At 42.1% G+C, this 13451-nt stretch overlaps 1 protein-coding gene across 12 annotated transcripts in view; it reads right to left on the minus strand.

The window, feature by feature from the left end:
* SNX14 (sorting nexin 14) overlaps window positions 1-13451 on the minus strand; it is a 1106650-nt gene that overhangs the window by 13961 nt on the left and 1079238 nt on the right. For all 12 annotated transcript variants that reach the window (XM_086926583.1, XM_086926582.1, XM_086926579.1 and 9 more), the window contains one exon: window positions 8427-8483. In XM_086926583.1, coding sequence (XP_086782709.1) covers window positions 8427-8483 — 57 coding nt within the window. The remainder of the gene's footprint in view (window positions 1-8426; window positions 8484-13451) is intronic.

The raw sequence follows: 13451 nt of genomic DNA on the forward strand, positions 1-13451 counted from the left end.
CATGTGCCCCCAGTCTGGCCTGCTTCTATGTTGGTCATTTTGAGCAAAAACATATCTACAACAAGATGGCACCATTTTTTGAGAAGGTCTCTCACTGGCACCGTTTCATTGACAATATCATATTGATCTGGAACGGTGCCAGTGAGGATTTAATATTCTTTCTAGAGTGGCTAAATTTGGGCGACAGGAACTTAAAGTTCACGGCACACTACAGTGCTAATAGTGTAGATTTTTTAGATATCAAGATCAAAGAATCAAATGGGCTATTTGAGGTTGAACTCTTCACTAAACCAACGGACAAAAATACCCTCCTGCAATATCAGAGCAATCATCCGCGATCTCAAAAAGATAACATCCCCTTCGGAGAATTTTTGAGGTTACGGCGTAACTGTACCAGTCTGACTGACTTTTATCATCATGCAGAGATCATGGAAAAAAAGTTATGCGAGAGAGGGTATCCGAAGAAACTAGTAAAACAATCTCTGAAACGGGCAAGATTCTACGACAGAGACCATCTATTGGATATGAAAAAAAAGAAAACAGAGTTCAGGATAGGATTGTTTTGTATGCCAATACTCTGGTTTAAGCAATAAAATCAAAAATATAGTCAACCGTAACTGGAAGATTATCAATAATGGTTTAATCACACCATTACCTAAACCGCTTTTTTCATTCCGGCGGAATAAAACAATTAAAAATGCTTTAGTGAGCACATACAAAAATCCTGCCAGTAGTGGCCAAGCAACCATGACTGAAAACAAAAGGGCAATAGGGAACCATAAGTGTTGTTTATGTTCCATCTGCTCGAACTGCATTATAACAAAGAAACTGACTTTCAATGGGAAAACATTGGTTTCTAAGAGTTTAAATAACTGTAGGAGTAAAAATGTAGTCTACTTGCTCGTCTGCCCCTGTGGTCTAGGCTACGTAGGGGAGACGGGGAGGGAGCTCCCAATCAAGCTACTAGAGCATAGATCATCAGTCAAAAATAAAAAAGAAAACGCGCCCCTCACGCACCATTTCCAAAAATGTAATCATGACTAATGATTTTACTTGGTTCATTTTGGAAAAAATAAGTGTAAACAGGAGAGGTGGGAACCTGGAAGCAATAAGAAAAATAAGTGAACAGTGGTTCATGTGTTATCTGGACACTATAGAAAAGGGCCTGAACTCGAGAGAGGAATGGATGAATCTAGTAGCCAGCCACTGAAAAAGAGCGAGCTTTATAAACTAGTCTCTGTGAATCTCAAAAACTGATAGAAAACAAAAAAGAAAAAAATATATTCAAAAGACATCTTATGTTACCATCCTGGAACCCTTATCCCATAAACAGGCAATCTTAATTAAACACCAAATTGACTCTGAAAGTTAAGAGAGATGTTGATGTAAAAACTGCATTTGTAATGACAAGATAATGTGTCTTCGATCAAAATGAATACGTTTTGGTAAAAGCCTGGAAATAATTAAACATGGTGTATCGGCATCTATTTGTGCTGTTCAAATGCGGCAGAATGTACATCCAAAAATGTAATTCAATATAAGTGAAATAAAACTGCCGGCTTATGGAAACATGTTACCGTAACTATGGGTAACAACAAAACTGGAAACGAGGCGTGAAATACGCTTCGGTAGACTCAGAGGGAGGCTTGGAATCGGCTGTGCTATATGAAGCGAAATCGAGGCTTGGAACGCGGAAGAAACACAGAGCGCAGCGTTCCAGCTCGAATGGGCTAGATTACGTTAAAGGAATGACAAACAGCTGAATTCATTAGAGGATGTCCAATAAGCGGCGAGTACAAACGGTTTAAAAATGTTTCAGAGAAGGAACTAAGATAGCAGTACTTCCGGGAGGAGACGACTGTGGCAGGCAGGCGTGTTATGGTTGTGGAGAAACTGAGGATTGGATATCGCATGGTAAGGAGACCTAATCCGCGTTTGTTTGAAACTAGATGATAGGGGGAATCTATGGTCCAGGGACATTAAGATAACACAGCCCCTAAAATGTCTTTCACTTTTAGGCAGTTCTAAGACTACAAGCGGCAAATAATATCCACCCCAGCGAGGAGCAGCGTGCCGCAATACTAGGTAGGTACACAGAACGGCATGTGTAGAGGTGGAGAACAGTCTTCCCCGATAGCAATTACTTAGCGATTCTTTCCCCACTTAGGAAAAGAGTCAAGTGCAGTAAAGGTGGAGGCCTAACGACCTTCGAGGTGTAGATGGTGTGCCCCATTGTCCGGTTAAACAACAGACAGAACGGAAGAGTTATCGTTTTAAGTAGATATAGTTTTAATACGAAATAGTAGGACCATTTGATGTAAAAAGGTCTAATGTAGGCTACATTTTAAACACAATAAAACAGAGCTAATTGCACATCTTCCTATAGATATTTTACTGTGCGAATTTCGAAGGAAGTCGCGAGGGTGCTATAGAGTGAAAAACAAGACCCTCAGGTAATTAAACAACATAACAAATGTAGAAATCAACTGAAAATAGATTGATCAAAAATCGTAACTTTTAAACTTATTTTGCAGACCTATTCCAAACTAGGATGCAAATATCAATAAATCCAGAGCAGTGCGAAAAGGACATGAAATAAGGTAAATCATCATAATATTTGAGAGTATATAAGTCAACATCTCAATCCTGGCAATCATATGAGACGATGCCAGAATATAAGCAGGATATTTCTTAATCAACCATCCAGTAAAGAGGTTGTGAGGATTTTTCAAAATGTGACCTTGAATGCGAGTCTTGAAGCCCACATATTAGCATTGGACATAGATGGATGAAAAGAATTGTTAATATGAGATGTGCCTAAACCATGCATGCTCTGGCGAATATATACTAAGAATAGTAATAGGTTGAAGAAATGTGGCAAAACAATATGACTTAGATGATGTGTTGAGCATATGTTTGCAAAAACAAAGTCTAGACATGTGATGGTAGACAATTGGCAATAGTTGAAGAACCTTTGGTCCTGTATACTAATTAAGAGAAAAAGTGCAATCCTGTAGAGCCCCAATGGAAAATAGATGTAACCTGAATGTGAATTTGTGGTCTCTGTGAAAGATACTAACTCAAATATGTCTACCAACAGGATTCTCATGTATGAGGCAACCACCCAGTGCTGTATAATAGGAGAGACTCATTTTTCAGTCTTGAGAAAGATGGCATATTATTGAAAAAAAGCCATCGAAACGCGTTGACGCCCAAAAACTGCATAATCGAGTAATCAAGCTCATCCTGTGAACAACACAAATCAAACGAGTCTAGGATTGAGTTTTGAATAATGGTCTTGATGTGCAAACTTTCATGACAAATTGTACTGTCTATGTTTGTCTCTCCCCCCTTTTTTAATTATAAAACTTTTTCATGTTATTGTTTTAATTTAGTTGACACTTTGTGCTTGCAATAATAGGTGTAACATGAGAACTTGCGAATTGTAGAGGAATTTTAGATGGACTGTGACTGTGATGATATTGTATAAGATGTTTATGGAATGATAATTTGTTTTTAAATGTGTTACTGGCTTTGTTTTTAGCATATAAATACATTTCAAATATTTTATATATAAAAATGTTCTGTTCATGATTGATTAGTAGTAGTGTCCATTATTAACATTTGGGCTCAACTTCTCAGTAATTTCGCAAAGGGAATTTTCTGATTTCACTATTTTTTTTAAGAAACATTCCTATGAAGCTGCTACGCTTCCTGCACCCACCTCCCCAACAAGCTTCAAAAATGCTGGTGGTGTCCCTGCTCTTCCTAGGGACACCACATAAAAATTATGCAAATGTTAACACCGACACAGGGAATTATTGAGCACTCCATTTACATGGACATTGAATATATCATTAGCCGCTCTGCTGCTTTCCTTCAGTCTCATGGTGATCTTGTGCTGCAGCCTTTTCCCCTTTTTTTCCCCATGTGTGGTGCCCTGGTATTACCCAGGGCACCCAGAGCCTTTGTGGTCATTGGTGGCTATGGGGAAGTGCTCCAAGGCATCTGCACCTCCAGCCGACTGTCTGCAAGTGCACTTACCTCCTGTGCAGCACGCTGGAGCCAACACAACTCCTGTTTTGCTTCTGCACTGTGGCAGCAGTTTCTCTTCTTGAACCACCCAAGTAAAGCCCAGGAAGGGAGGCTGGTGTGCCCCACCCCTATCCCATTCCTGACACAGGCACAAGGGGGCAGGCTATGCACCTAGCCCTGGAATCACTTTGGTGCTGGGGATGGATCTCTGGGACCATTTATTGATGCACCACCTTCCGTGGAGATTGAGGTCCCAGGCGAAAAACTCTGTTCAGAGCACACACCCTCAACCCTGAACACAAATCAAAGTTATTGTGCAAACCCTAGGGATTTAGCCTCCTGGGGCAATATCTTTGAGATTTGTTTACTTCTCTGTCTGAACTTTAAATGCAGATTTCTCAGGTACCCATAGGGCCCATTTCATGGGCTCTTTTTGCTCCTGGTGGCCAGCCATAGCCACCAGGAGTATTTTCTTCAGACCGTTAAAGAGTGCTTCTTGCAGAGAGCTGTATTCTCTGGTTCAGTGTGCCAGACCTGTCCTTTGCCTTCGTTTCTGAGGCTTTCTTCTGGTTTGGGGTCATTTTCCACACCCACCTAGCAGAGGACCCTCTGCACACTCTCCAGGCCCTTGGCCTCCTGGCCTTCTTGCTTGGCACCTATGTGTCAGAAGCAGAGTCAGGGGTCGGTCCATAGTAGCTTCAGGAGAACACTATTATCCCCCAGCAGGTCCATTACCCCAACGTTTCCTCCTTAGGAGACATAATAGAGGCCAACACCACTGGCCCTAGAGAGGCCCATCTTAGTCCTGGGGGTCATCTGTAGTCAGTCACAAAGTCCAGGACATTCTTTCATCTTTGTTGCTTCCAGGTCCAATATCCTCTTGTCTGTCTCTCCCTTGTGCAGGGGTTTTTATTTGGAGATGAAAACTTCTAAAATCAAGGCACCCTTGACCAAATTCTAGGGTGCCTCACCATCACTCCACCCTGTTCCAACCCTCTTGCACAGCATTCTGGGACATTCCAATATGGTGACATCAAGTTGTCCTGAAAGAGCTCCCCTAAGAGCCACATGTCTGCACCTAGCTGACACAGTTGTCTGATTCCTTTCCACCAAAAATTCAAAGGCAAAAACTTCCCGTTTTAGCTCATGAGGTCTGGCCATACTCCTTTATTTCTGTGGGCAGGCGCTGTTCCAATCCAGGATCATTGTGAATAATCAACCGAAGCAGATTTCCTCCCCACCCCTTCGATTCCCAGGAAACGGGTCAAGCACTTGTAATTGACCCTACTGTGGAATGAGGCCTTTCATCCTCCTGTTGGAGAGCAGAGTAATTAGCTAGGCCCACTAGGGGGGGGACAAAGGCTTCGAATCTGATGATCAGCTAAGCCAGGCAAATAAGCCAATTGTTTAAGTGTCATAAGGAGTGTATATATGATGTTACGGCTGTAAATCCACACTCAGGTGCATGTTTACACCTAGACTGATACCTTGTGGACCCTGCAGGCCTAAGTAGTACAAATGTGTATTACAATGTAAGCACCGCTGAAGTTCAATAAGCACTACAGATGAACACAATGAATGCCCACTCATATTACTGGGCCTACACCAGGTCAATACCAATCCTTGAAGAGTCACTTCTGTAACAGGATACCTGTGTGCAGATACTGGGCTGCGCAAGACAGTAGTCTCACACCATGTGCACCCCGCTAACGTGTGTGCTTACATGTTAATGTGTTACCAGCCCGCTGCCTCTTACCCTCGCTGAACGGCAGTGGCCTTATGTTAAAAGGTGGATGCTTGTGGTTAGCACTCTCAGTCCATTTGCTGTGAATTTACAGTTAGTGAGACTCAAGTAGCGAGACTCACTCACAGTAATAGTCCAAAAACCGGGTAGTCAAATGCGGAAAATCCAGCAAGACTAACTGGGTGGAACTCATTTGCTACATTGGACATACCTTACTTCTGCCTGTCTGTAGGCTGTTATGAGTCATCTCACTCCTGACCTTTACTCCTGTCTGGTGAACATTACTGAGATCTTTGCCCTGCGGAAAATGGCTCTGCTTCACGATTTATGGATGCTGCTGCTGACTCAAAGTCTTGGCTGAGGGCAGGACCCTGGTGCTGGTGGATAGTGGGGTCTACAGGATTCGGCTAGGTGGGCTGAGTGCGGCTGTTTGGTTAGGAGGAACCAATGAGGTGGGTAGAGGGTTCACAGCACTTTCGGTCACTGTTCAGAAGCTGGTGGTCTAATGCTAGAAGTGAGAAGTGGACTTCTGAAATGCTAGCAGCGGCTGTCGGTAAATCTACCATTTGCTCATTGATAGAAGGCATGTTGGCATACTGACAGGGCCTACTTTGGAATATGTGTCCCTAAAGTCTCTTGGATCAGTGGAGGGTATGCACTGGGGGAGTCAGTTATTGATTCTTGGCTCGGTAGAGAGTGAAGGGGCTTTGCCTAGCAACTAAAGTGCTCTTACTGCTAATTCAACTCTTGGTCATGTGGAGCTGTTGTCTGAGCCCTGTCGCCTGTCACTGCTCTGGCTCAGCACTCATAACATTCTATGATGGGATTTTCACTGACTGAATACTTTTTTTTTTTTTTAATATATCTTTTATTCAGTGCATAGGGAAAAACAAGCATAAGTCATACAGAGTATTGGTGCATTAAGGTGGAATAGATGAAGAAATGTGTACATAGATCGCGGAGCGAAACACAAAGTACATTATATTTGTTCACAAATAAATTCAAGGCTGAAACATTGTGTGATCATGCTGTCCCTGTTATTGCATTCTGTCGGGTAAATGGAGATAAGAACATAAAGGAACAAGGATGTCGAACTTGGGGTCGTATGGCGTGTGGTGAGATTAGTGTTGGGTCCTACAGTGGGGGGGGGGGGGGGGGGGGGGGAGGGGGCCCGGTGGCAGTGTCTCGGTTGGCCCGTGTCTGCACCCACAGGTCTGGAAGCGACGATTCACTGACTGAATACTATGGAGTGAAGTAGGCATGCCAGGTGAAGTCTCGCGCAAATTGTGCCTCAGGAAAAATTGAAAACATACACTGCGAAGCTTGACACTAGCTTCATTTATGTGTTTAAAGGTTTTGTAAAGCAACAATGTTTTCTTTCCTGCCATTTCCTTTTGTTTAGTTGACACAATGCTTTTTTTCCCTTTTAGATCTCGCTGCAGCACCAACACGATGCAATCGGCTCAGACAAGATTAGTCCTACAAATCTCTCCAAAGGTGACCAGGCCCAAAGCAATTTAAAACCTTTTTTTACAGCTCATTTTGGGCACAATCTAGTAGATACTTAGTTAAGGAACAAAGGTTACGTTTTTAAAAGATTCTGAATCATATTTTAGTAGTACTAACTACACACAAAGCTTCATTTGCTGTTTTTGAAAACTCATATTTCAATAATATTTTGCACTATTTTCATTCATTTATACTGAAGCTTCAGGTTTTCCATGAATGCAGTTTGATCGAATTTGTGGAATTTTCTGGGGTCGTGGTCTTTAAAGTGTGTACATACAATCATGTGGCAACAATTAGACAAAACAAGATAGACATATTGCATCCACATATCAGTGTTCGATGTTGAAAGGCTGTGAAACACAATTATATTAAAGTTGGCAGACACTGGTGCACATTCAGGCCCTGCCATTAGTTATTTGGGTGTTAGCTATGAAGCTAAAACCCAAATAACTAATATCAGGGCCTGAACCTCTCCAATCCGCTTCTTCTCCTGGTCTCCGCTGCTCGGGGGCAAGCTTTCACCTCCAGTAATCCGAGACTAACAGCAAAGTTTCACATTATCTCTGCTGCTGTATGGACCTTCCCCCTGGTAGATTGGTGTAACCCGTAACATTCATTCATGCAACTATCCACACATACATACACTCAGAGATCCATCCTTCCCAGACACACTTATTCAACCATTCATCCATGCAGGCACTCAGACATTAATGAACCATGCATTAGGCCTTGAATCCATACATGTGCCTTCATCCAGATGGTGGCTAATTCTCACATTTACCCACTCAGCAATCCACACACAAACTTATCGAACAACAAAGACACGTCCTCACTTATAAAATATCATGGTAGGACATATACCCATCTTATTATGCTCACAAGTCAACTGTGTGCAGCTGTGTACGCAACAATGCTGAACAGGAGTGCACCACTTCCATTGTCCTTCTTAGTTCTAAGCGGAAGTCACACTGATAAAGAAATATATTACCTTATTCTGGCATGACTTTCAGAAGAAACATGCTGCTGCTCCAGTAATCAGGCAGATATAAATATTCCACCAACCACTGCCTGGGAAGCTGTTAGTGTACATTCTACCCAAGCCAAGGGGCAAAGACTAGATTGTGTTCACACTACATACCTTATTAAGTTCTGGGAATAGCTCCTGAATCACAATATCTAGCAGAACGTAAGAGAGCTGAAAGAGAGACAGATGCATAAATTAGTAACAGGCAAAACCAAGCCAATAAGTAGACTAGAGTTGGTAGTTTTGGGAAAGTAGTACCTCAGCAGCCTAACACTGTCCATGTTGTTGCAATCTCAGTGAAAACCATTAAGAACGGTAAACAGTCAATATTCATTTTTCCAACATGAATATGTACAATTCTTGCAGACCTTTGTGTAGACAACGCCTGCAAATGAGTTCCTCATGTGTTCCGTGTATGCACAAGAAAGTTGTGATGAAGAAAAACTCTAGAAAAACAACCAGCCCTCGCGAGAACCATGCTCCAAGATCAAATCCTTCTGGTATTTTTATCCGGTAAAAAAAATTTGGCCACACAAATACTTTTGGGGAAACAAGTTATTTTCCAAGTAACATCAATTGCCCACAAAAGGCGTTTTCTCTTTGTATTGCATGTAAATAAAGTTATGGAACTATCTGCATAAGGCTACAAAAATGCAAACGGGAAACATACATGTCCTTTCCAATCTCAACGAGAAAGTCTATCTTATGCCACAAGGACTGGTCCCATGATGTTATCTGAAATATTTTGCATACATTCTACATGATATAACCCAATATTCCAGGTAAGTGCAGTGGGAAACATCACACTATTTCCACTGTTCTGTACTCTGGAACGGGAGCTTTTAAAGCATCAATCAAGCTAGCAGAATTGGGAGCGAGAGTTTGAGTCAAACACATGTTTTAAAAATCTCGGATTGCACTATATCTTCGAAGAAAAAAAGTAGTTTATGAGCTCCGCACACAACTGGCTTTTAAATGCCGAGCTCAGGATACATGTCTGCAAACCACTTTAGCTGTGCCATCCACACGTTATTCTTATTTGGACTCATAGGACCAATTCATTCTGGTCTAATGGTTATCAGAGAAATACGGTAATCAGAAGTTAGATGGTTCAGTGTGTTCTTTAAGAAATCCATTCATTGGCAAAGTCGTCTCTTCTCAGTACAACGCCTACAACCTCATGTACAGAATCTTGCTAGGTTCAGCTCTTTAAACTTACCCATTACACATGGCTCTCATTTGTTATATTCCTTATCTTAGCTGCTTATCAATCAAAGAGAAAGAGTTCATACATGATGCAACAAAAGACGTATGTATGTCTAGGAAAAGCTTTGACACCTTGATTATTTTGTCTGACGAAGCTTGTAACTTCCCCTGAGCGGATTCAACTATCCATGAACCCACAGGGGGGCGTACTGCCTTTAAACAAGAAGCATCTTCCACAGAACATTGCTCTATCAAAACGAAGGGCCCCAGAGCAAAATCTAAATCTAAAACAAAAGAAAGGATCTGTACTGCCCCATCTCACCTGGCTCTGATGTGAGTGGCAGTCGATTATAGATCAGAGATACAGATCATTTTTGCATCCAGTGGGGAGACTGCAAAGTAGCTGTCCCCTACAAGGTTTTGTCCAGTCCCCCCCTTATCTAGGATGCATACGTTTGTGCTTCTCTATGTTCAACCTAAAGCAAGTGCTTTCATTTAGGACAATATGTGCAGTGCTACACAATATGGTGGTGTCTTTCAAGCTATAGCCAGGGTCGCCAGTCTGGAGAGCATACTTGAATTATGTGAGAGCACTTCAGGCGCATCCTCGTGTGCGTTGAAATGAGGTGGAAAACACAGCAAAACTGTAATGTGCACCAGGACAACCAAGTAGCATAATCATATAAGCTAGAAGGACCATTACGGACTGAAAAAAAAGGACCACGTCTCCTCTCCTTTTAGCGTCAAGACGCCCTCGGGCATTCGTGCGCTCTATAAATCACAAAATCAAATCAAATCAAATCAAATCTAGGTGCACAGCTATCTTAACAAACTAGTGCACACCATATCCAGCACAGGGTCTTCTCTCCTATGTGAAAAACAATCAACACAAAATCTCCTGAACACTGATCAGACCTCATTAAATTTCATCAGACATTAACAGAGCTATGCTCCAACTCGGAGTACAAACTAACCATCCCAAAATGCAGTCTAAAAAGATTGAGGGGAAAATCCCTGTAAGTGCCTGGAGAAAAACTCTGGAAAAACCTACCATTGTAATCAGGTCACTAAATGACTACACATCCTTCAAAAACTCACTTAAACAACTGCTACTCCCAGGACAATGATCTATCCAAACTACTTCAGAAAACCAAATAACTAACTTGTTCTCCTGCGTCTTTCCGTATGCTCTCATGGCCTTGAGATCTATACTGTACGACCCCATGGTCTCCCCAACTTCCTACAAAATAATACCATCCATCTACTGATCAATCACATCTTGCAATCACCTTTTCACTCTGTCAGCATGACCAGAGGCACCTCTCATTCGCCAGCTATGCACCTCAGTTTACCTCCTCTCTATCCTTTAAACAAAGTTACACAATACTTGTAGTGAATACTATTATCAAAGTTGAGTTTGACCCATTTATCACCTCTCTATCCACGCTCTTCCCTGCTTTGAACAGGTTGCTAGTTCAGAAATTTGTATAGCGTACTAATCACCCAGAGGGTCTCAAGGCGCTTGAGGTGGGGGGGGGGGGGGGGGGGGGGGGGGAGAGGGTGCTTTACTTATCGAATAACCAAGTGTTTTAAGTTGCTTTCTGAAGGAGAGGTGGTTCTGTGTAAGGCGGAGGTGGGTGGGGAGAGAATTCCAGGTCTTGGCCGCTAAGTAGGAGAAGGATCTTCCCCCCATGGTGGATCTACGGATGCGAGGAATTGCAGCGCAAGGGATTGATTGGATGACCGTAATTGGCGGGGGGGGGGTGTAGAAGGACAGTCGCGTGTTGAGGCATTCGGGTCCTAGGTTGTAGAGGGCTTTGTGTGCGTGGGTGAGGAGACGGAACGTTATTCTCTTAGGTGTGTGTATGTGTGTGAGAAAGAGTAAGAACGAGAGGGAGTTATAATTGAGATGAGAGAAACAGATGTTAAAGAGATAAATGAGAATGATAGCTGTGTGCATGTGAGAGAAAGAGTGACAGAACGAGAGGAAGCTAAGACGGAGACAAGAGACAGAGACAGATTTAAAAGAACTAATTGAGAAAGAAAGAGCTGTGTGTGTGTGTGTGTGTGTGTGTGTGTGAGAGAGAGAGAGAGAGAGAGAGAAAGAATGGGAGAAGTTAGAACCAAGAAAAGAGAGATACATTTAAAAGAGAGAAGTGAGAAAGAGACACCGGTCTGCCTGTGTGTGTTTGATAGAAAGAGAGTGACAGGAGAGAAAGCCACAAGGGAGACGAGAGAGGCATAGTATAAAGAGACAAATAAGAAAGTGACAGTTGTGTGCATGTATGTGTTTAAGAGAGAACGAGCGGGAAGTAAAAGCGAGAGGAGAAAATATGGAAGAGATATGGAGAGATACATTTGTTAAAGGTGAAGTAATATGTTAGGATTTAAAAATGAAATTCAAATTTGCGCATACCTTGCTTAAGCAACTAGTGCCCCTAATATATGTTGGTTTGTATTAATTTAGAGCATTGTGATGTGCTATGTATAGGGGCATAAGGGCAAAGGACTTTGTTTATTTTAGTTCACAAGAGTGAATATTTATCAATGATACTGTTATATTCTAAGCCATGTTAAGTTGTGTACTGTATCTTTAATGAAATTGATATGTTTTACTGTGTTTGTGAGGTCATCGCATCTTGTCCATGGTGGAATGTTATGTTTCAATACATGAGACAAACTGCATCAAGCACAGATGAGACTGGCAGGTGAAGAGCTGTGCAGTTTTTCCAAGACATGATTGTATGTTCTGTGGTGTAATTTTATTTGTGTTCCCCTGATGAGGGGTCAGCTGAGGAACATTAACAGCTGTTTGGACTGTTGCAGTCCGCATTACATATTGGACTAACTGTCTATGTATTTAAATTAGTAATTTTAGCTGTGCTAAAAGTTCTTCTTTTGACATTTTATCAATGTCTGGATGTGGTGTGTAGCTGGCTAGAACCGGCCACGTTGCTCCTGGTCTACCTAGTGGACCGAGCCTGGTAATGTGATCATTATGTTTTAGGGCGCCTTTAAACCAGAGCAGGTGCTCTTGGTATTTTAATGGGATTTCAATCTCCTCAAAAGGAGCGTATTCATCCGGTGGTTCCTCTATTTTGTAATAGTGGAACTCGTGTGTTGTAGCGTTTGCCGCTGGAAAGTTTATCCAAGAATAGAATACCTCTGTCTGCCGATATTCGTGTGCCTCTATCACAAAAATGACTGTACCACCTCGTGATGTCAGTTTGTTTTCTACAAGTTTTGAAGTTATAGATTTTCTTATGTTTGCCGGGATGATAATCGCACCCGGTTCATTAATCCCTGTACCATCGAAACCCCGATGATTCGCATCTACTGCGACTTCATTGGTTCCGTTGTTATTGCCATTTTCTGACATTGTATTAATGAAGGTTTGCAGAGCAGGTTTCCAAGGAAACAAAGATTAGGTGCACAATATTTTGGAACACTGTATCCTTCAACGTTGACTAAACCAGAAACTCTACATAGGAATCTCTTCCTACTAAGTTCCGGCGGATTTTAACCTTTCACCCACTCCAGACGTCTATTGGAGTATTTACGGGAGAAAGGGTCTGTGTGAAAAAGCACGACTGAGTTACTCTAACGTCTTGCGTTAGTTTTATCGCCTTACCAAACGTTGGGCGCCATGTAGTGTGTTTCCTATTTTCCCTATAGGCTCTGCGCATTGGAATAACATAAACAGCAGTGTAGACGTATGACTGCGGTCTTCTAGGTCTCTACTGACTATGTTAGACTTAATTTAGGTTTGCGCCAGCTAGCTCAGAGGTCACTGGAAACTTTCTTGACTGAATAGGAAGTAATCAGCTTCCCTGGCTCAGACAAGAAGGGATTCAGCTTCCGACAACCGCATAAACATGACAACTTTGCTCCTCAGAATAAGAGTCAATCTCTAGAGTCGTGTGAAACAATAGA

The sequence above is a fragment of the Lissotriton vulgaris genome, chromosome 6 (genome assembly GCF_964263255.1).
Source record: "Lissotriton vulgaris chromosome 6, aLisVul1.2, whole genome shotgun sequence".
Taxonomy (NCBI): domain Eukaryota; kingdom Metazoa; phylum Chordata; class Amphibia; order Caudata; family Salamandridae; genus Lissotriton; species Lissotriton vulgaris.